Below are 21753 nucleotides of genomic sequence, written 5' to 3'. Positions count from 1 at the left end.
TGGACGTGCGAAATGCTTCTAAATCGAAAACCGTCCACCTTCAAGAAACGAAACATCACCATCGTAAACTGACACCCCGGGTGGCAATCAGCGTTGGCCAGCATCTTCAGCTCACTGTCGTGTCGGAAGAATCCGTAACCGGGCACCACGGGCCAAAAGCAGATCGTCCGTTACTTGCAATAAACGGTTCATTTACATCGTTTTGCACAACTTCCGTCAAAAAGGGGTCAACCAACTCGCTTCCAAACTCGGTAACCGATTCTTTAACGAGCTGGAGCGGCAACGGATCGAACAATTGTTCCCCCCTAAAACGAACCCAATCAAGCTCGATTGCGCGCCACACGGCGAATGTCCACCCACTGCGTAGGACAAGCTGCTATGGCAAGATTTGCAAACGTCCAACGTAAAAACTTCCAGCGATGGCCAAAAGCTGGCCTTTCGGTAGCAATTGAATGCCTACACACGCACCGCGGTTCTGCAAAAACCTCCCGGTCCAAGGTCATTGGCATTTCGTGCTAAAGGGGATTTTGATCTTGATACCTGTTGTGACAGCCGCCCGTTTGTCAAGCCCATGTCCGGCCATAATGAATCTCCGCAATCGAGGAGCGACAGAGGGTTGGGAGCAGAGGCTTCAGTTGGCGGGATGTAATCTTAATTCCATAAAACAACTGATCGGTTTCGTTGAGTCACCGGCTCTTGGGTCACTGCTCCAGGAAGTCTCCACCCACCCGGGCTACCTTTCACCGGGAGGTGAAACGAGCAACAAAAAAAAACCCCCCGGGAATGGACCCGCTCTCCAAGAACGGTTCTGTTCTGTCGCCTGATTGTCCTGTCAGTCGTCGCTCGGACGGGTTGTCCCACCCGATCGCTCGTCGAAGATAATTTGCCATTCACGCGGGTTCCCGGGACCGAAAATGGCATGGTAGCAGAATGCGAGCCGCGTCCAATGGCCAAAGAGCACCCGATAAGCTCACCGTGGAAAGGTTTGCCTAACGGGAATAGCATATTGAAAAACATTGAAGCACCGAACAGCAGTTCTTCTAGCCGATCCGTGATCCTCGGTTTGTTGTTGCAAAATATTCCTAAAGCAAATAACTCTCCTGCTGGAGCGCACATGTAATGTAAGAACTTCCTGTGAACATAACTCTCCTTTCCCAAGAACTGCACAGAAAACCATCTGTCAACCGAACGCCGCGGTCATGTTTTACGACCGGTGACAAGCGTTCCGCCTAGCGGGATGACATTGCAATCGTCGCCAGTTTTCTTATCGTTGAACTTGCGCCGCAGAAACTTGCACCGTACATTCGTGTCTATGCCCTGCGGGACAAATTTATTTGCACACCAACGTCAACGTATCCCACCGATCCTATGGGCACTTTGCTCCCCCATTTTCTAAAAGGGTCGTTCCAAGCACCTACGCAAAAGCCCCCACAAACAGAGAATACCTTTCCACTTAAACGCACCGAAAAACCTTATGGCGCTATACGATTCACTCCATGCAAGCACCGGCAACGTAGGCGTCGAAAAAAACCGTTGAGGAAGATTTATCCCGTGGCCTACGGCATTCGGCAAAAGTTATTGAATGTCAGCGATTGGAGTTGCTATTCCCACTACGCCCCAATCCCAACATCCCCCAGATGGTGCTGTGTCTTTGAACTTGAACTCTACAGCGGGATCTGCAGGATACAGCCGATGAGGATGATCACTCACGACGACGCACACCACACGATGCCAACGACCGTGGTCACGTAACGTTGCGAGTGTTGCCCAACCTCCTCGCTGTGCGCCGTCGTATCGGCACTTTTCCCCTGGATCATTTTGCATGCCGATTCGTCTTACACCTTTATCGACGTTGTGTGTTTCTTCGGGGCTGCACTAAAACAACGACCCCGGCGAACATCTTCTCGGGGTGGAATTAATGATTTCAATTAAGTTGTAAGTCTTCATCCGACACCAGCGCGCTTCCCATGGATCAATGCCACCGGATGATTGTTCGTGATCACCGCGTGCGTCTCCTACCGCTGGTGTGTCTTGTGGCAAGTGGAGGGGGGAATATAAATTCTACCTATTCTCATCCGCACAACAGTTGCCGCCTGAATCGTCCAATGAGTCGTGGATCTATTCAAATGACACAACACTCAACGCTAATGGACAGGCCCCGCAAAGCATCGTTTGTTCGTTGGACATGCGTTGGATTCTATTGCATTCTAAGCTGTGAGTGGGTGGAATTTATTTACCCTTCAATGTTTATGGCCTCTATTGAAGACCCGATGTCCGAATGTTTCCAACAGTTCGCTGGGGATAAAGGTTGCGAATGATCGTGAAGAGTGAAACAGTTTGGAGTCATTTCATTGCCGGGGGGGTTGATTGCTTTCTTGAAAGATTTTTAACCAAACTCTCCTAGTCTAAAACTTCAAGGAAGTTAGACCATGATGCCGGGTTTAATGAGACATTTGACCTAGAGCTTAATCGAAATTTTAATCACAAAAAAAAAAGAAATGTATCTTGATTTAGAGCATGCTGATTGTTCATTTATGCATTTAATAGTTTACATTCTTCGTTAATGTACTGTCTCGTTCCATTTCCAACACAACACAACCTTCGATCTAATGTTTCAAACTCGACTCATTTTCGTCGAATGAATAGACCATAAAAATGGTAATAAAATCGATTGCTGTTCATACACACCCGGCGGTTGGTTCATATCGTTATAAACCTACGCCTAGAATGACTCCCGCCAAGTCACAACTCGCCGGCAAACATTGGCAACAAAACCGACTCACGGCAGCAAGCAGCCACAATCGATAATGATCACAACCGCTTATAAGCATTTTATCGCTTCGCACAAATCTTCGCACCGTTGCGAACTGTCAGTGCAACGGCATCGATGATGCCTCCGGTTGTACCACCCGCCATAAATTTGGCAATAAATTCACCAACGCCTCGTGCGGTTTGTGGGTGATTAATGGACGGCTCGGGGGACTGAACAGGCCAGCAGGGAATGGGAGATACCGAACCATTCATATTTGCACCCCGCAGTGCAATGGCAACGTGTATAGCATCGTCGCGACCCTGGAACCTTGTAGCTATCCAATACCTGATCGGATCGATTCATAGTCAGTTCAGTGTGTGGAAGCAATCTATTGCCAAGATACGATCGATTGATCGGTGCGTGTGTGTGTCGGAGAAACTGCTGATAGATGATCATGCTGCAAGTAGGGAGTACAACCAGTATTGGAAGCGAACAGTTGCCATTCACGCATGACTAGGGAACAGGAGGATCCGATCAGCTGTTACTGAATATATCGCATTTGTTTCTTACCTTGTTGCATCTGACTGATGACCTTCTCACCCTGACAGTGACAGCAGCACAAGTACTCACCCTACCACCGTATCTCTCGTTCGCAGATAATGTATTCGCACAGACAAAACGCTCGTTCCGTACGAGTGCCGCCCAGGGACGGGCGCTTGGTTCCAACCCCCGACAGTCGACCTCGTCCAGCGTTGATTTCGAGTGTCCGGAAGAGTTCGGTTACTATCCACATCCGAGCGACTGCTCGCAGTACTACGTGTGCGTGTTTGGAGGCGCACTGCTGGAAAGCTGCACCGGTGGCTTGATGTACAGCCACGAGCTGCAGACCTGCGACTGGCCACGCAACGTTGGATGTGATCTGCCCGCGCTTAGCTCACCGTCGGCACCGTCGGCTGGCCGTACGGTTACGCCACGCGTACCGCAGGTGCTGAGCAGAGTGCGCTTTTCGTCATCTGGTGCATCGGCTCCATCGGGACCGTCGGGACCATCGGGACCGTCGGGACCGTCTGGACCTTCGGGACCTTCCGGTCCGGCCGAACCATCCGCACCGGCACGCATTCAACAGATTCACAATCTGCCACCGCCACCGCCACCACCGGCCAACCCGAACCCGGTCATAACCACACGCGGCCAGCCGAAGAACTCGCCCCAGGAGAACATTGCCCAGGTATATTATGCATAAGCAGTTGGTTGGACCATGCGGGATGCTAACATTTCACTCTTACAGCTTTACGCCGAAGCTCACGAAACACTGCCACCGGTGGAGGAAGAGGAATCGGATCGTCAGCAGCGTGTTTACCGCGGACAGCCAAGCACGGTATCGCAAGTGCAGCGCGATCGGGACGGTATCCTGCAGCAACAGAGTGTCAATGCTATACCGACTCAGGCTAAAGTAGGTTCCTTTGCGTACAGTGCTCAACCACAGCCGTTCAGGTAAGTGCGCCCGTCTTCCATACGCATCAACTTCATGTTACACATGTGTCCAACTTTTTTCACACCCGCCTCGAGTTTCGACCGAATACTTTAAACTTTATTCTCTCTTCCTCCTGAAACACACACTTTTATTCGCCATTACGCACATCTACAATACACGTGGTGCATCGTTGTTGTGCACATCACTCACTCACGCACGCAAACTTTACACAATAGTGCTGACAAGAACGATGACGAGTCACTACAAACGTTAGACGATACATCTTCCACTGACAGCAAAGCCCACGATCGCAAGAAACGAGACACTATCGGTCAAACTAAGCCTGATACTAAAACGGACACTGCCCATGCGCCACCGGTGACGCAGATTGACCCAACTTCCGGGGCTGGTACCGGTGACGAAATAAACAAAAACACTGTCAAACGATCCAACACGGATGAAGCTTCGGTGCAAGACTTGCTTGCGCCGGAGAATTCTCCTGACAGTTTGGCACCATCCAGCGGTGGTGACAGCCAGCGTACGGCACGTCAACTTCGTCAGTTGGGAAATTGGCAGTACCGATCGCTGGACACATCTCTTTCTCGCCAAAACAATTACTCGCCGAGCAGTTTTGATCCGTTCGGATACACGGTGTTACCAACTGCTTCGACGTATTTTAAGCCCGGTGCACGATACTTCCAACCGCAAACGTACAGCAAGAAGGAACTGACCCAAACCTATAACGACTATCTGGAAGCTTACAGCAAAAGCAAGCAGCCCACGTACAACGTCCGTCCGGTGGAGCTGCAACCGCATAAATCGTCCGGTTTGCAAAATTACAAGACTATTGCCAAAATCACACCCCAGGACACGATCATTCCGCTGCTGCTAGCCAATCAGCAACAGCAGCGACCGCACCAATCAAACTACGGTCAAACACAATTCACAGCGGCCGCTTTTGTCAACAGTCACAATAACAAAAAGTACACAACGCCCGCATCACCGCTCGATGGTGACGAGGAAACGATACCGGACAACTTTGCGTTCTTTCACTTCGGCAACACCTACTCCTCCACGCCGATTTCCGTCAACAATCACGCGAAAGCGCCAAAGCAATCGAAACCCTCCAACGTGCAGATTTCGAACGTGGCCCAACCGACCCAAAAGACGCCCTACATAGCCTTCAGCTCGGTCGGAGGATTCTTCAACAACCAACCCACGGCAAACCCGCTGAAGGAGAGCTTCGTCGTTAAACCCAATCACTCGAAACCGAAGCAGGTGCACGTTGTATCAGCTGGTCCCAGTACTCCGGCACCCGTGTACGAGGGCATCTCGAATTCGATTCAATCGAGCGGACTCCGATTCTCCGTCACCACACCAAAGATTGTGCAGGGAACCGGCCTGGAACTGTACCAACCTAACGTCTATCTTAACGCTCCCCGACCACAGATCTACAGCGGATATGGTGGTAAACCTTCCGGGGCTATTTATGAAGCATCGACGCCTAAGCCGAGTTCGGCTCAATTTGTTACCAAGTCAACTAATGGCTTCCAGCCCATCTCAGTGTCGACCACACCGAAATACTATCAACCTCAACTATCCAAGACGGTGAGCCCGAGTGAGTACAGCAAATTCTACGAATCCATCAAGAACTCCCACATCGCCCAGCTAAAACCAAATGCAGAACCTGCGCCTGTTCGTATTGGATCAGGCCAGGTAGTTTACCGGCCCGTTTCCAACAACACAAAACTTCAGCCAGTTTCCCAAGGATACGGCCCACAACAGGTATTCTACAGTCCCGCGGGATCGTCTCCACTCAGCCCGGTATCTGCACCAAAACCTCAAGAATCGGCCGAGTTTTACTACGAAGAAGATGACGATATAGACCAGCGCGGTCAAAAGTATGTGAAGAACACGCTGGACCTAAACCGGCGCCCCGTTTACGGCAAACGTCCTTATGGGGACGAGGAAGAGGATGAAGATGAATATTACGAAGACGACGAGGACGATGATGATGAATATCAGTATCGGTATCCGGTGAACAAATCCAAGTACACTCCAATGACGGAAACAATGGCTCCGCGGCCAATGCAAAATGTGACCACACCCAAGCCACCGGGCTCGGTATCGGGTAATCTGTACTACAACTACGAAACAACTACGTGGCGTGCACCGACAGTGACCACGTATTCCCCCAGCTCCACCTCCGACATTCCACCAATCATCAAATTCCCGGAGGATGTCTTCCAGGGTATTAAGCCGCTAGGCGACGTACCGCGTTATCTTAACAAATCCACCCTTAGACCGTACACGATACGGCACCGTCTACGCCCAACGGTTGTACAGCACAATCATCTAGAAGAGAGTGTCTCCAGTGATCGTGGCCGCATTATGACCACGACAGCTACCGCTAGACCTCCAGTGACGACGACTGCACCCCGCTACTATCCTACCACGGTGCGTACGCGCATCACGACCAAGACTTCGACTCGTAAACCAGTGGCCGTTACGACGCAACCCACGGTCACTACCACTACCGCCACGCCCGAACCTCCGACTACCCAGACGACGTCGCGCAAACGCTACACGATTCGACCGAATCGTGGCCAGCAGCGCTGGCGCACAACCGAGACACCGGAACCAAGCACGACCAACGGCCGACAAGCCAGTCCGACCAGACCGACCAAAATTCGACCGCCACTGGAGCTCGATGAACGCCTACCGAACAGGTACAGTCCACCCTTCGTTTTCTGTCCTTTTTTATAGCTGGGCAGAGGACACCAACCGCTACCGCTGTTGGTGACAAAACCGGTGGTGACCGGTGTTTTGGGTGGGTGTGTTGTGTGTGATGGATAAATTTCTTAACTTCGGGAAGGGGACAGCTTCCCTGGTGTGTCTCCTGCATGTGCACTCAAACTGTATACTTTTGTATAGTCACGATTTTTTTTTTTGCTTTATTACCTTGTGTACATATTTATAGTATTGTCATTTAATAACTTATATTTTTGTGTGTTTTGTTTTGCGTCGTCGCTTTTTCTTATTCAAACGAATAGTATTTCAGGAGTTTAATTAATAAAAGAATGAAACACTTCCAACTTCAATACACTATCTGTTGACGCTGCTAGTGATAAAATTAAATTGACAGTTGTAAAGTGTCGTAGAAGTACGTATAAACGGAGGTGAGAGCTAGGGCCACGGCTGAACATGAAGACAGCGCCAGTAACGCACCGCAAGCTAACAACAAAAGAAACGTTCGGCTACTATTTTGAGTAATTTCTTCTATTTTCTTAAACAAATCCAGTGAAATACTATAATAGGCTATTCATCAAGTAATACAAATGTTCTCAAGCATTAATTAATGAAGCCAACTCAACCAGACTTGACAGAACGTTTTGAAAACTACCTTCGTTTACCATGTGTGCGAGTGAAGCTATGGGTATGATGGTTAAACAGTGTGTTTGCCTGGGTGCAAAACTATCATACCATTTTCTGGCATCTGATTTATTGATTACTAACTACCCCTTCCGATCGTGCTCTGCAGAGTTGAAACATCGTCACCAGCCCCACAGAACCGATATGTGCCGGAACAGCAACAGAAGACGCAGCTCACGCAGAGTAACAGAAATTACTACAACACCAGCAACTACGAACCATCTGCGTACGATTCGTACTACGCCGTTTACGATGAGGATGTTGAATTGTACCGAGATGTTGGTAAGTGTCACAGACTGGATACCGTTCTAGGCAACATACCGAGCTCATACATCTTATATCATCTCAGAATATCAACCACAACCCCAGAAACCAGTCGTTTCGTCTACGTACCGTCCGACAGTGGTCACCACCGTGGCTCCCACTTCGCAGCGAGATCCGTACGTCACTTCTCCACGAACTACCTACCAGAGACCTTCCTACCAGGCAGACTATGACGATGCTCTAGTGGCTCAGGTATTTCTAAGGCATTCCCTTTAGTGGCGGACACCCAAATTCCCGATGCTAATGCTCTTTCTTTTTGCAGCTTGAAGAAGATCGTTACAATCAGAAGCAAACCAATACACAAATAAGGTATTTTCTTACGGATCTAGTACCATTTCAGTGCTAGCATTCGTATTTATGTTTTTTTCTCCACTATCTCCATTAATTAGACGCTTTTATTAAGATAAAAAAACACAAGATCAAGCAATTAGGTTATTAGGCAAGCTCCCCAAATGAGTAAAGCTCGTTCCCTGAATAGAGACTCCTTTTGGAATTGCCGCAATGCATCCAGTAGGACATCGATCCACCTTTCGGCCCTGTTTAGAACCCGATATCTCTCTAATCTTCCCTGTTATCTAAAACACACCATCTTTCTCTTTCTCTATTTCTCCTGCTGGATCTATCTGATTACACTATTCCATATCGATCACCCATTACGCGTGTGATCGGGTACGCTCCCATTCGTGCCCCAAACCAATAGAAATGAGTTGAACTCAATCTCGGACCGTCCGATACTGGTGTCGTCCACGATCCGTGCGTATAACAGCCCCAAGTATCAGACGGCCTTCGTTACGACGCCCGAGCCCTTCTCACTGCCGTCGTCAACCACAGCCAGAACCACTACAACCACCACCACCACTACCACCACCACAACACCTGCTCCAATACAGTACTATACTACAAGGTAGAGCCGAAAAGCAAAAAGAAAAGAACCTTCCTCAAAGGCCGCAGTCCTTTACCGCTTCTTACTTTTCTCACTAGTCACCATCATTAGATGATTCGTTGTTAAACAAATACTCACCGTAAAATATCGGATATTGGAGCGGGCCATTCTTTTTATCATATGCAAAAAAAACAAAACGCCATCATACAACCAACCAGAAGCAACAAAACAAAATTGTTTAAATCATCTCGACCAAAACGGCACTCATGCTGCGGGCAGATTCACGCAATCTGTCCATCACTGTCCATGCAGCGCTCGCATCAAATACACACAGTCACAGTCTCGACACAACACAACACCACAACACGGTAGAATCGATTGCAGCAGGATTACCACATCTTCGTAGTAGCGTAGTGGGATCGGTAGCATCATTTGTCTTCCTTACAGCAAAAGGATTCAATCAACATACATACCTATGTAGCTGAGAAAATTGAGACATCTTTTCCCCCCACTTTTTTCTTTTATCACACTGTGACAACACGATCTTTTGAACTGAGTTTTATGTTCTATCATCTATTTATTCTCTTTATTTACGTCGTACTACTGCTCTTAAAGTGATCTTTTTGCTTTTTCTTCTATGCGAGTATGTTTATGATTTCCGATATCGTATTTTAAAAATGCCGCTTATGCTTTATTCATTTCTCTTGCATGTCTCATTGATCATCATTTACCAAAATAATGAATTTCATACTCTTAGTTTCCCTACCTTTTCACATATTTGACACGTTACATGTCCCTAATGGGTTCAATACGAATCTTGAGAATCCCCATTTACTTGAGCCAAAAACATCTACCCATTGTTGATGTAAATGACATATCCACATCCCGTGTTGTTTAGGGTTGTAAATTGTAAACTTTTGTTTGTTGCTTCTTCGCATTGAAGAAAATTATTTACTTTTAACAGTAACCCCCCTCCCATTGGCAACAGACGGCCAATGTTGAGTTTTGCAGTGCTTTGTCTAACCAGTTAAAAAAAGCCCAACTTGCGTTATATCCATTACTTTTTTAATCATTTTCTAGTTAACCGAACAAAACTCGTTAACTCAACTGTTATTAACAATGACTAAATTTAGTACGATAATGCCTGCAACCATTATAGTGTGTTATCGTGCCTGTTCTGTTATTTATTTTTTTCTCCATTTGAGTTTTACAATTTAAAACTAACCATTTTCACAAAGGTGTACATACGTTTTTTTTTAAACAACCGCTTTTATCGCAACGAAATGCCTCGCCGGCCGAAATAGTATTTGCAAAACGTATACATTACGATTCTCTCGCTCTCTGAAACCAGTTTCTAAAATGTCAATCTACGATGCTATTTATCCCAACAGATCATCACAATTGGACGATCAAAGTAATAAAACAACACCCAAATCAATCATATTAACACTCGCAGCACGCGCGGGTTCCTCATCGACCCCAGAGCCTTCCTCCTCTCCCTTCCTTGTGTCCTTTGCGCCGTCCCCACAATCTCCCTATGAGCCACGGTACCGCAGTAGCACTAGCTCGGTTCCACGATACATTAAACCATCATCAACTACCACAACCACTACCACCGCCATACCCAGTACAACCACCACACTACCTCGCACGACCACTACCACCCCCACCGCCGCTGACCAATATCCACGGTTCCGTCCGTCCACTCAGTACGACCAGCAGGTCCCTTCCGGGGTTAACTTCCATCCGATCCCGGATGATCACTACTATGACGACGATAGTGACGCCCGTGAGGATAGTGCCGACCAGGTGGATGACGAGTACGCGACTCTGTCCAAAACTCGGTACGATTATGGGGCACCGTCTCGTGCCGCCGCGGATTCGACGAACGACCATTCCAAGAAGCAGTTTATTACCCAAAAGCTTCTGCCGGTGTTCTCGCATACGTACTCGCAGTCCGATCCTCGTTCGGCGTCATCGGCAAACGCACATGCAATGTCGTCCGATGTTTACGATGAGACTCCCTTTTCGTACGATACACGGCCGGACTTTTCACCTTCCGGTGCCGCTGAACAGTTTGTCCCACTGACAAGCACATTGCCACCAACAACCACTACGACTACTACTACTAGAAAGCCAACGACAACCCCTACCACTACCACAACTACCACTATGAAGCCTACAACAACTACCACTAGAAAGCCCACGACAACCCCTACCACTACGACAACCACCACTCAAAGGCCTACTACAACCCCCATTGCTACAACAGTGTCCCCAATAACCCGTTTGCCCTACACCGTTCAAGAATCCCAGCGCCAAAAATTGCAAAAGTTTATCATCTCTGACATCCAACCGGCTAGTTTCCGGACCCCGTTTAGTACCACGGCTAAAGCACAACCCCTGCCCGATTACGATAGCTATCTGTATCAGGAAGCAGTTCCGAACAGTGTACGATCGCGCAATCAGCACACTTTTCTGAAAGCCATTGCTACAACGCTTTCGGCGACGCAATCCTCCACGATCGCAACAACCACGCCGGAAGCTCCTATCATACGATCATTCACATCCAGGCCTACTCCTATTGCATCTCAATCTCCCGTAGTCCCTACTCGTTCGGAACAATTTGGTTCCAACAAATCGGTTCGATTGACGCTCACTTCGCAAGATTGGAATGACCAACGTCCTCTTTCGACGTTTAGTTCCAGTACCGGCGCGCCAAAGGTTGACAATCGCTCGGAACAAAAGTTTAGTAGCAATAGGTTTTATAACCTTACGCTAAGCTCCGGGTTTGTCGGTTTGCCGGGAACTGTCCCAAGTTCAGGCTACCGTGCGCGCATGGAAATTCCAAGAAACCAGGAACCCTTGCCGAGCTATACATCCTTTACACTCTCGGATGCTGTCACAAGTAGTTCGCGTGGGGTATCCACTACCAATTCGGAAGAGTTGCCCGAAACAACTACTCCATTCACTACGATTACGACACCTAGTACTACTACTACTACTACAACTCCTACCGTAAGCCCCATTTCATTAGCCACCGGAAGTGGCCCTAGTAATGTACGATTTGTTTTAAGTTCTAGCTTAGGCACTACTGTCCGACCTCGTTACACGAAGTTCCAGGACGAGAATGTTGCTCTTTATAAGAGCCGTGATGTACAGACCACGACGACAACGATAAATCGGCTTGCACCACGGCCAACCGTCGTCCCAACCGCTTCAAGCGACTGGGTCCCATTGATAGAGGAGAAGATCCTGTCCAGTCCCAAGACCAATACATTGCTCGAACAGGAAGATCAGGAACGTGATACGGATGATCCACTGCTCCAAACGCGAGTACAAACGAATACGGAGTATTCCGTCGACACGGTCACTACACCTTCGACACCTCCGACTCGGTTCCCACCTAGAACTACTCTGGCGCCATTCGGCAGTCTAGAGGGTAGAAAATCTATTGAAAAAGTACAAAGTCTTCCAACGCGTAGTCCTGTCCTCAAAGAGACAACTAGCAAAACACTTGATCCGGTTACTAATCCGCCAACGCGGTTAGTAGTTTCGCCGTACAAAAGTTTGGAGGTTCAGCGTCAAACCACTTCCTCCGATAAACCGTTTGCATCTACGTCGAGAGTTATCTCGAATCTGTATCGTACGACCACACCCGAAATACCGGCTGTCGGTGGTCCAACGGTAAAGAGCTACTTCCAGTTCACAGCTGTACCGAAGTTGGCTGCTATATTGCGTGAAACTACCACACCTAGTACGACAACGGTTCGATTAACCACTACTACTACCACGACGACTGTTGCTCCTCCAAGCACGACCGTGACTAGTACGAGTGAAGAGCCTACTACCGTTCGTAGTACTAGTGCACCTTCATCGACGACGGTCCCATCAACTTCTCTCAGCAGTAGCTCTGAAGAGGTGACCACTACCACCAGCTCTTTGCCCAGATCGACCGAGGTGTTTCGGGGTCGGTATCGTCCCGTGTTCAGCTTTGTACGTTCTTCGGAATCGTACGATGAGGCAACTACTCCACGGTATCACTATCTTCGTAATCGTGGACGAGGGTCTCCCCGCCGTTCCTACACCAGGTTACGGCCAACGTCACAAAGTTACACTCTAGAATCGAGCACGATTGATGACGCGCTTAGTATACAGAAAACATCCCCAGCTAGCAGTAGCTTAGTTCCGACAAGAGATTACAGTGGAACGTCCGATAGTACAGTGTTATCGATTGCCACCGAGTATGACGATCGTGTAGGTAGTTCAAGCTCATCTTCCTCAGCCTATCTGAACCGTATTCCGACAACCGATCGTACGAAATACCAATCGACCGATCGCGAAATCTCTAAAACAGCACATGTCAAGAGTCGTTACGATCGACTCGATTTCAATCGTACCGTAAAGGAAGATCAGCTACAACAATCCGTTACTACCGGGCAACCGATTCGCGTTGTCCAAATCACGGACAAACCGGTATACTATACGCGCTTCCATTCGACATCCACTGAAGAAAGTTCTTTTGCTGTCGCCAACAGCAGTCGTGAGCCGGAATCGACAACGAAAAAATTCCGTGCTACGGTCGAGATGCCGGAAATGAACATTCCGACCGAGAAGGAGCTACTTTCCTATCATCAGGACAGTGGGAACACGTCGGAAGACGAGGATCGGGACCTCGATGACGATGAGGACGACAGTGAAGATGACGATGTTGAGCCCGTGGACGAAGATCTGGCGGATTATTCGTATCTGGAAACATCCAGCATACCGTCGACTACGACGACTAGCTCTAGCACAACGCCACCGACGACTACGACGACCACTAGCACGACCACCTCAACAACGACGACCACGACGACTTCCGTACCGCCCTCGACCACCAGTACAACGACACTACGGAGCACCTTTAGGCCGATGGCACGTGCCTCCAAACGATACACGACGCCACATTATGCCGCCATTGCGGCAGTCACTACCGAGCGTAATTTCCATTCGGCTGTGCCATCGCGCTTCTACCCTAGTACAACGCAAGGATTGAACCTTACGGCTGGTGCTGCGTATCCGGAACCTTATTCGGAACACCCGTACAACAATGCACGTAGCACCCTTTCGCCTCTATCCTCCTCCTCCTCCTCCCATCCTACGTCCATTGATGCCGTAAGTCTTCGGATCAGTGAGGATATCGGGAAGAGCTACATTTTGAACAGTAGCTCTGTTTTGTTCCCCCAATCTTCCACCACCGTTCCTTCCATTCCCACCACAACCAATACTACCACAACCCTCACAACCACCACCACCACAATCCGCCCGCCAACGACGTACTCCGTAAACAAGCTCCCACCGCGCGCTTCCAGGGTCAATAATGCCATAAAGACCACGATCGCAGCCGCACAACTGCCACGCCGATATAGCAAACCATCCGCAGCAGGAAAAAGTATACAATGTACAGAAAACTCACTGTCCGCCAAATGCAACGAGATTCCCTCGAGGTACTATTATTGCTGCTCAGCAACTTCTACTACAATCTTCCAAAGAAACCAAAACAAAAAAAACCCAAACTCTTGATTGGTCAAGTTTCTATCACGCCAAATCTCGAAACAATACCAAACTCGTTATACTATTCACCGCTCACTGCAGTCACTAGTTAATACCACCTGCAATTACTTATAATGCGTTGACTGATCTTAAACACATATACACACAAAAATGGCGATGTAAACCAACCAGCCTGCCAACATCAAACTAGAACCATCTATGGCTCGGACAGCATCAACGCGCTATACTCACTCCTAGCTAGCAGTTGTATTGCTACCACATTTGTCTGTTAATCCTAGTACATCACTAAGTTTACATACACACCCTCTACAGTAGTTTGCAGTTTGCCTTCCACTTCTTTAGAAGAACAAAAAAACGACCGAAAGACCTAAAGAGTAACGATCAACTTCTGTAATGCGCCATAAACAAAAAAGAATCGATTATTTCCATTAACCTCTCTATAGCACAGTAGATATACGATTTAAATAATGCCAGCACAAAACAGCTTGCTTGTCTGTTGTAAAGTAACTTCATTTAGTAAACATTTCTTTTCCTTCCGTTATGTCGTCAACAGCTTTCAGTTGAGTGTGCTTTATCCTTGTTTTTCTCTTTCTCGATGATCATCTTTCCATATTTTCGTAAACGTATTCCAGAAATATTTAACAGCTTCTCTTTCACGACTGTCGATTGTGTTTTTAGTACAATATCGAAGGCAAACTTCAAACATTCAAACAACACAATGGCAACACCGACATACAACAAAAAACACAACACCCTGATCGCTAAACGTATGCCTCCACGCACTAAGATCTTCGGAAACTGGTCCGAATGCTTCGTTGTACTTCCATAGTGTACTGGGCGACGTGCTAAGCGGTCAATGGAAAGACGTTCAACGTAGCGAACAGTTTAGGTAGTAGAAGATGTAGTGGTTTGGTTAGATCATGCAACTAGCGGTGTTTCGTTACATGTATACTGGTAGCTCCAGACAGGCCACACTGGTGTAACAGGGTTTAGTGATATGCCATTTAGAAGTTGTTTACTGATCCTGTATGCAGTGGTATTATTAGAGTAGTCAGTATGTACGTAGACACTTTCTAATGATGGATGATGTGATCAAGATAATTGTACTAAAAATGGAAATACTCGTAGATCAATTCGTATAACTCATATTAAACAACGAAAAATAACTGATAGTGAGGATCCAAGAATATGCAAGATGTTAAATCTATTTCCATTGACGTTTTCCAATTTGTTCCACAAAATGTTTTGGATCCCTAAAGACATAAGCCATAAATCCATCATTATTGCAAAAAGATACGAAAGGTAGCTTAGTATAATTCATAGTGCGCATAAGTGCTTCATATCACACGTGAACTAAACGCTCGGGACTTGTCAGGGACAATTGCTTCAGGGCTTTAGGGATGCTTAACGCGTGAGAATGGGTCGCATGTCGGCCCCACGCCAGAAGAACAGCATAAACCTCAACTGACACATGGACACCGTATGGCCATCATCATTAGCCTGGATGGAAAATGTTTGCTAACTAACACCACCACGTACACCGGCAACGAAGAATTAGTATCTTCCTTAAAAAAAAAGAAAAGATATCGCGAGCCCAAACGGACGATGTCTCAAAAGCACAACCAAAGTCTCGTACGCGATGGTCTCGCTTGCTCGTACTGGCATGTGCTTCGCCAAGCAAGGCAATAAGCAAGGACAATACATCTCTGGATTCTCGTATGACATTCACCTAGAGGCCGCGGGCTATCGATGGGTCCCTCACTTTGTTGGACGTTAACTAAACTAGGAGTAGCTATTTGAATTGCACCGCCTAGCGCAACAACCATCCCGGAGAATCTACTTCCTGTTCCGCGTAATGAAACGTATCCTACACGTTTCTAAAAAAAACCCGAGAAAAAAATCAACAGGGCCCCTATGTTGCGATTCTTATCTTACTGAAAGTGTACGGAAGTGGAACGACCGGACGACCAGAAGCTTCCTTTACTTCAAACTCTACCGTCTCTGATTCACGTTTGTCTGATCGCCAACCAACAGAGATCAACTCCATCTTTGATACATCTCACATCTACACGCTCACGTTATCACTTCACCGCTCCCTACTATGCCACCGCTCCTACTGCCCTTATGTCTCTGTGACAATGCGCATGGACACACATCCTATATCCCTTATGGCGCACGATCATGTTCCTCGGAGACACAATGATCACAGCCTTCCCCGACCAATCATCTATCCAGTCTAAATCTTCCAGCATTCGTTAGACATTGCCCAAAAGGACGGGTGAGATAGTGTGTGTCTTACCCTCTGTCGTTCCTTAAACGATCCTTCTCTCCTATTATTCCCTTCTTTTTCCTTGTTGCAACCTCATTGCGCCTTATATTCCTTGCACCGTAGTATTGTGTAGTTATATCTCTAATGTACTCATCCATTGCCCTGTCTCGGCGTGCTGGTGTTCTGTAGGACTTCATGAGGATCTCTGTAAACTTTGTCATCTCACCTATACCTGCTGCTGGCGGTATTTGACTTGCCAGCAAGCGGCATCTTTTACCACATCCTCATGGGTCAAGTACTTCGTCTGCTGGGGTCACATCATTCGCTACCCTAACTGTTCAATGTAGCTTGGTTTCGTTCTCATCTCGCCTAACTTCGCTCGTCGATTGCTAATTTCTGTTCCGGGGGTTTATAACAGGTAGTCGTATCGACACTCTCATCACTGCACTAGCCGGGTTGCCGGGGATCTAAACTCTTCACTAATCTCATCACGCGACATGAGCTTCCCTAACAGGCTCTTCCAATACGGAGCAGTACCATTTGCAGCTGATATTCGGCGCTCTATAATACTATAAGCCATGATCGTACCGTCCCGCATAGCCCGATCTTGTGATGTACTGATTTTGTTCTTATCTTGTGTCATTTCACCCAACGCGTACAATCAATACGCAACGATCGGGCAGAGTTAGCAACAGTAATAGTAACAACAACCGCAACCGTGGCAGTTCGCATTATGCGACCGATGGGCAATCGACCGTTTCGGCCAACCGAGGAACGCACCCACCGTAAGTAAACTTTACCCCGATCTATACATCCTTGGTCTCATCATCTCCTTTCCTGGCCTTTTCCTCAGACGTGCACGACCAACATTGAAGCCGTCGCAGAACATCGTTTCGAAGGCGCAGGAGTTTGTCGATATTTATCGCCATCCGCCAACTCGTCCGGAGCCTCTATACCCTCAACCAACACCGGACAAGACAGCTGCCAAATGCCGGAAGGATGTGTGTCTGCTGCCCGATTGCTACTGCGGTGGAAAGGACGTACCTGGTGAACTGCCGGTGGAGCAAGTGCCACAGATCGTACTGCTCACGTTCGACGATTCCGTGAACGATCTGAACAAGCAGCTCTACCAGGATCTGTTCGAGCGAGGACGTGTTAACCCGAACGGTTGCCCAATCACGGCGACGTTCTACGTATCGCACGAATGGACCGATTACAGCCAGGTGCAGAACCTGTACGCCGACGGACACGAAATGGCATCGCACACAGTTTCGTAAGTGATCGTCAATAGTAATGCTGCTCTGATCGACACTTGTATACTAACGAACCTTATATACTTCCAATTACGTTACAATAGGCATAGCTTCGGTGAATCGTTCTCGCCCAAGAAGTGGGCCCGTGAAGTTGCCGGCCAGCGTGAAATTCTTTCCGCATACGGTGGCGTCAAGCTGGAAGATGTGCGCGGTATGCGTGCACCCTTCCTGTCGATCGGTGGCAACAAAATGTTCAAGATGCTGCACGACTTTAACTTCACGTACGATTCGTCGATGCCGGTGTACGAAAACCGTCCGCCGAGCTGGCCGTACACGCTTGACTACAAGATCTTCCACGATTGTATGATTCCGCCCTGTCCAACCAAGAGCTATCCAGGTAAGGTGATGGCCAGTAGTGTCTATTCCCTGTACTGACCCGCTTTGCTTGACAGGTGTTTGGGAGGTTCCTATGGTGATGTGGCAGGATTTGAACGGTGGTCGCTGCTCGATGGGTGACGCTTGCTCCAATCCGCCAGAAGCCGAGGGTGTGTATAAGATGATCATGAAAAACTTCGAACGTCACTACACGACCAACCGGGCACCGTTCGGGCTGTACTACCATGCCGCCTGGTTCACGCAGCCGCACCACAAGGAAGGATTCATACAATTCCTGGACGCGATCAATTCGATGAAGGATGTGTTCATCATCACGAACTGGCAGGCGCTGCAGTGGGTACGCGACCCAACTCCGCTCTCCCGCATCAACTCCTTCACGCCCTTCCAGTGCAACTATGGGGTAAGAATGCTTTACACGATTTTTCAACAGTCAAGTACTAATTGGTGTTTCTGCCACGTCCCAACACAGGATCGTCCAAAGCGTTGCAACAACCCGAAGGTATGCAACCTGTGGCACAAATCTGGCGTCCGGTACATGCGAACCTGCCAACCCTGCCCGGACATATACCCATGGACCGGCAAAACTGGCATCCGTTCGTCGCGCATCGACAACGACATCGAGGTAGCCGACACCAACTAAGTCATACCAGGTGATGTGTGCGTGCAGGCAGCGTCCATCACGTGTTGGAGTTCTTTTTTTTGCCCGGTGCTCAAAAGCATGGCGCCATTTGCTGGAAGGATTTTTTTCTTTTGCAACCAAATTCAATCTGTCAGTTAAAAGAAAACTAATCGAACCACAAACCCGATTGCGCCCAAGCATATAGCCGGCAATGAACCGAGTCGTCAAACACTGCCCTGCACAGCAGCAACACGCGCGCGGAATACGGCACCGAAAGTTCCCAGAACCATCTGATAAGGATTTGCGGCTGTGTGCTTCCTTAAACTAAACGCAAAACATACGCCATTATCGTCGATCACTGCTACAACTGCTCCATTAAAACAGATGTCCGCTAGGACTCTGTCCACTGGAGCTTGTATTTGTACTCTACTGAACATTCATCACCCTATTACATCGCACGCGCTCTTCCTTTTGTTTTAGGGTAGGAACTACCGAAGGCAACGACGTGGTAAGATGCCTACCGGCTTAGATACTAATTCTAGTGTATGATACTATTTTATTCAGCTATAAATTATTAGAACTACGCAGAACCTTTAGTAGGCGACCTTAGTGGAAAGCAAAATGGTGGAACGGTGTGGAACACGTTAAACAACACCAACAAGTGTGTATACTACTTCTGGCATGTTTTCTGATTGTAAATAGTTTTGGCCACTTTACAAACGGTACTAAACGTGAGCACTTATTTCGGACAGAACAAAAATTGATTGTAAAAATTCTGAAATTTTGATCTGACGCAACCTACATGGCTAATACTAGTGCAACATTTTAGCTATATTGTGTGTGTTTCTTTGCCGAGTTCTACTGAGCTATTTTTCACAATTTCTGGCACGTTTCGTCCACTATTTAAGGCTACTGTTTATTGCGTATACCTATGAGTGTGGCACAGCAGTGATGATAAGTACACAGGCAGGATGGAAGTAAAACACGCTCGGTGACTGGATATAAGTGCACTGCCATAATGAGAGGAAAAAATTGAATAACAAAAAAATATTTGCAACTGGAAAGCACCATTGCTGAGCGAGAATTAGAAGTGAAGTGAAAATATGAAATGATAAAAAAGAAGTACAGCATAAAGTAATGAAAGTTGCACAAAAATCCTATAAGAAGAGATAGAAACATACAAACGAACGAACTAAGCAAAACACTGAACGTGTTAAGTGTGTTGACATTGATAAAACAAGATACTATAGAATGAAATGCAAAGCAACTCAAACAACTGTTGGCAACATTGTAACGCAAAACAAAACATAATAGCGTCACTTGTGAAGTATCGTCTAACGCCCACTGTTACACTGGTGTCCAGTTCCATCGTTTTGTTGCTGTATTCTAATTCTTACCGAGTTTTTTGGGAAGTTTTTCTATCTTCCGGTTACGGTATGCTTTCGGTTAAAAGGTTATACTTCTGGTCTTTCGTTTTATCTGCTTATACTTAATTTCAAAAAGCATATATAAATTAAAAGCAAACACGTATGTGCAAGACGATGGTACGCATACCTTTGTAACGGGGCGTTCGCTACGAGTGTAACTTCTATTTCAAACCTCAAACTCAAACCGCAGTTCGTAAACTAGGTGGCAGCAACTAGCGTGTTCCGTTGACAATCAGAGACAGTATTGTGCTAAACCACGTACCGAAGGGGTGGACCAGAAAGTGACAATATTTATAGGTTTATAGGCGATAACTTAGGTGGAAGCACACAGGAAGGCACAAAAGCAGAAGAGTGTAGTGGTAGGAATAAAATGAATGCTTTCGTTTCTGTAAATAGATCATCTATCGGGCACTTGCAAACAAATGGGCAAATCCCGTACACCCAACACTGTCCGCAACGGTCAGCTGCGGGCGTGAAAATGTGTGCTCTCTATACCCTGTAAGATGGGCAATAAGATGTCGAGTGGCAGCTCGTAGCAGAGTGAAAAGCGTACTTCTTGCTTCTTTTCTTACAATTTGACAATGTTTGACAAACATTCTTCAGCAATTGGTAGTTTGCGAGTACATGAAGGGAAACCGGAATGTTTGTATCTTCTTTTATTTTCGCCCGCCTTTTCGTATATTACTGACAAAACGCCACCATATGCGTGTGGGTGCGTCCTCACTTAGGTCTTTACCGAAAATGTATTTTTTGTCTACCTTGTCCGTTTTGTGTTACTGTTAGCTGTTAGGAATTCAAACGATGAACGACGAGCGGTGGAAAAGCACGCGGATGAGTAAACGCTAGTGTTGTGTATTGGAGTACGAAACAATGAGATAAAATAAAATAAAATTTTAATCAATATAAAAGCAAATGGTTATTTCAATGGAGAGGTATTCTGAAAAGAAATTGCAATATTATGACTACAGGCAGTCCACGAGATACGCTATCATAGCGGACCGCTATAATCCGGGAAAAATCTGCTTAACTCGAATTTCTGCGTATGTCGAATCCGAGTGCAATTTCGTTTATACTTTAAAGTCACAGAGTCGATTTCCTTCTCTGCACTCAATTTATTCAGCGAAACAGGCGATTTTTAGAAAGATTACATTAACCGTAGCGTTGTCAACCAAATTTACACACGTAAGCTGGCAAACGGCATACCCGGGTATTCCATACGTTTCGACGTATACAATTAACGGATTTCGTAGCTAAACAATGCTTTCTATCTATTTACATTGTTGCAAATCTTTGTAAATCGGAATGTAAAACGAATATAGAACAATAATACAACATTATATACATTTTTCTATATCATACAATATAAAA

The 21753-nt window shown here is 47.0% G+C and overlaps 1 protein-coding gene across 1 annotated transcript; it reads left to right on the top strand.

Annotated features, from left to right (window-relative positions):
* Window positions 1-3602: 3602 nt before the first annotated feature.
* LOC128300789 (mucin-12) lies at window positions 3603-21248 on the top strand. The gene is made up of 15 exons (XM_053036980.1): window positions 3603-3980; window positions 4041-4246; window positions 4463-6955; window positions 7768-7940; window positions 8008-8174; window positions 8245-8291; window positions 8683-8886; window positions 10257-13664; window positions 13749-13922; window positions 14040-14354; window positions 17374-17475; window positions 17544-17963; window positions 18048-18340; window positions 18396-18739; window positions 18809-21248. Exons 1-15 carry the CDS (start codon window positions 3618-3620, stop codon window positions 18977-18979), a joined length of 8880 nt encoding a protein of 2959 aa, XP_052892940.1. The 5' UTR covers window positions 3603-3617; the 3' UTR covers window positions 18980-21248.
* Window positions 21249-21753: the final 505 nt, after the last annotated feature.

Source organism: Anopheles moucheti, chromosome 3 (assembly GCF_943734755.1).
Source record: "Anopheles moucheti chromosome 3, idAnoMoucSN_F20_07, whole genome shotgun sequence".
Taxonomy (NCBI): Eukaryota; Metazoa; Arthropoda; class Insecta; order Diptera; family Culicidae; genus Anopheles; species Anopheles moucheti.
The sequence above is the reverse complement of the archived record's forward strand: the minus strand, read 5'-3'. Positions and strand labels throughout refer to the sequence as shown.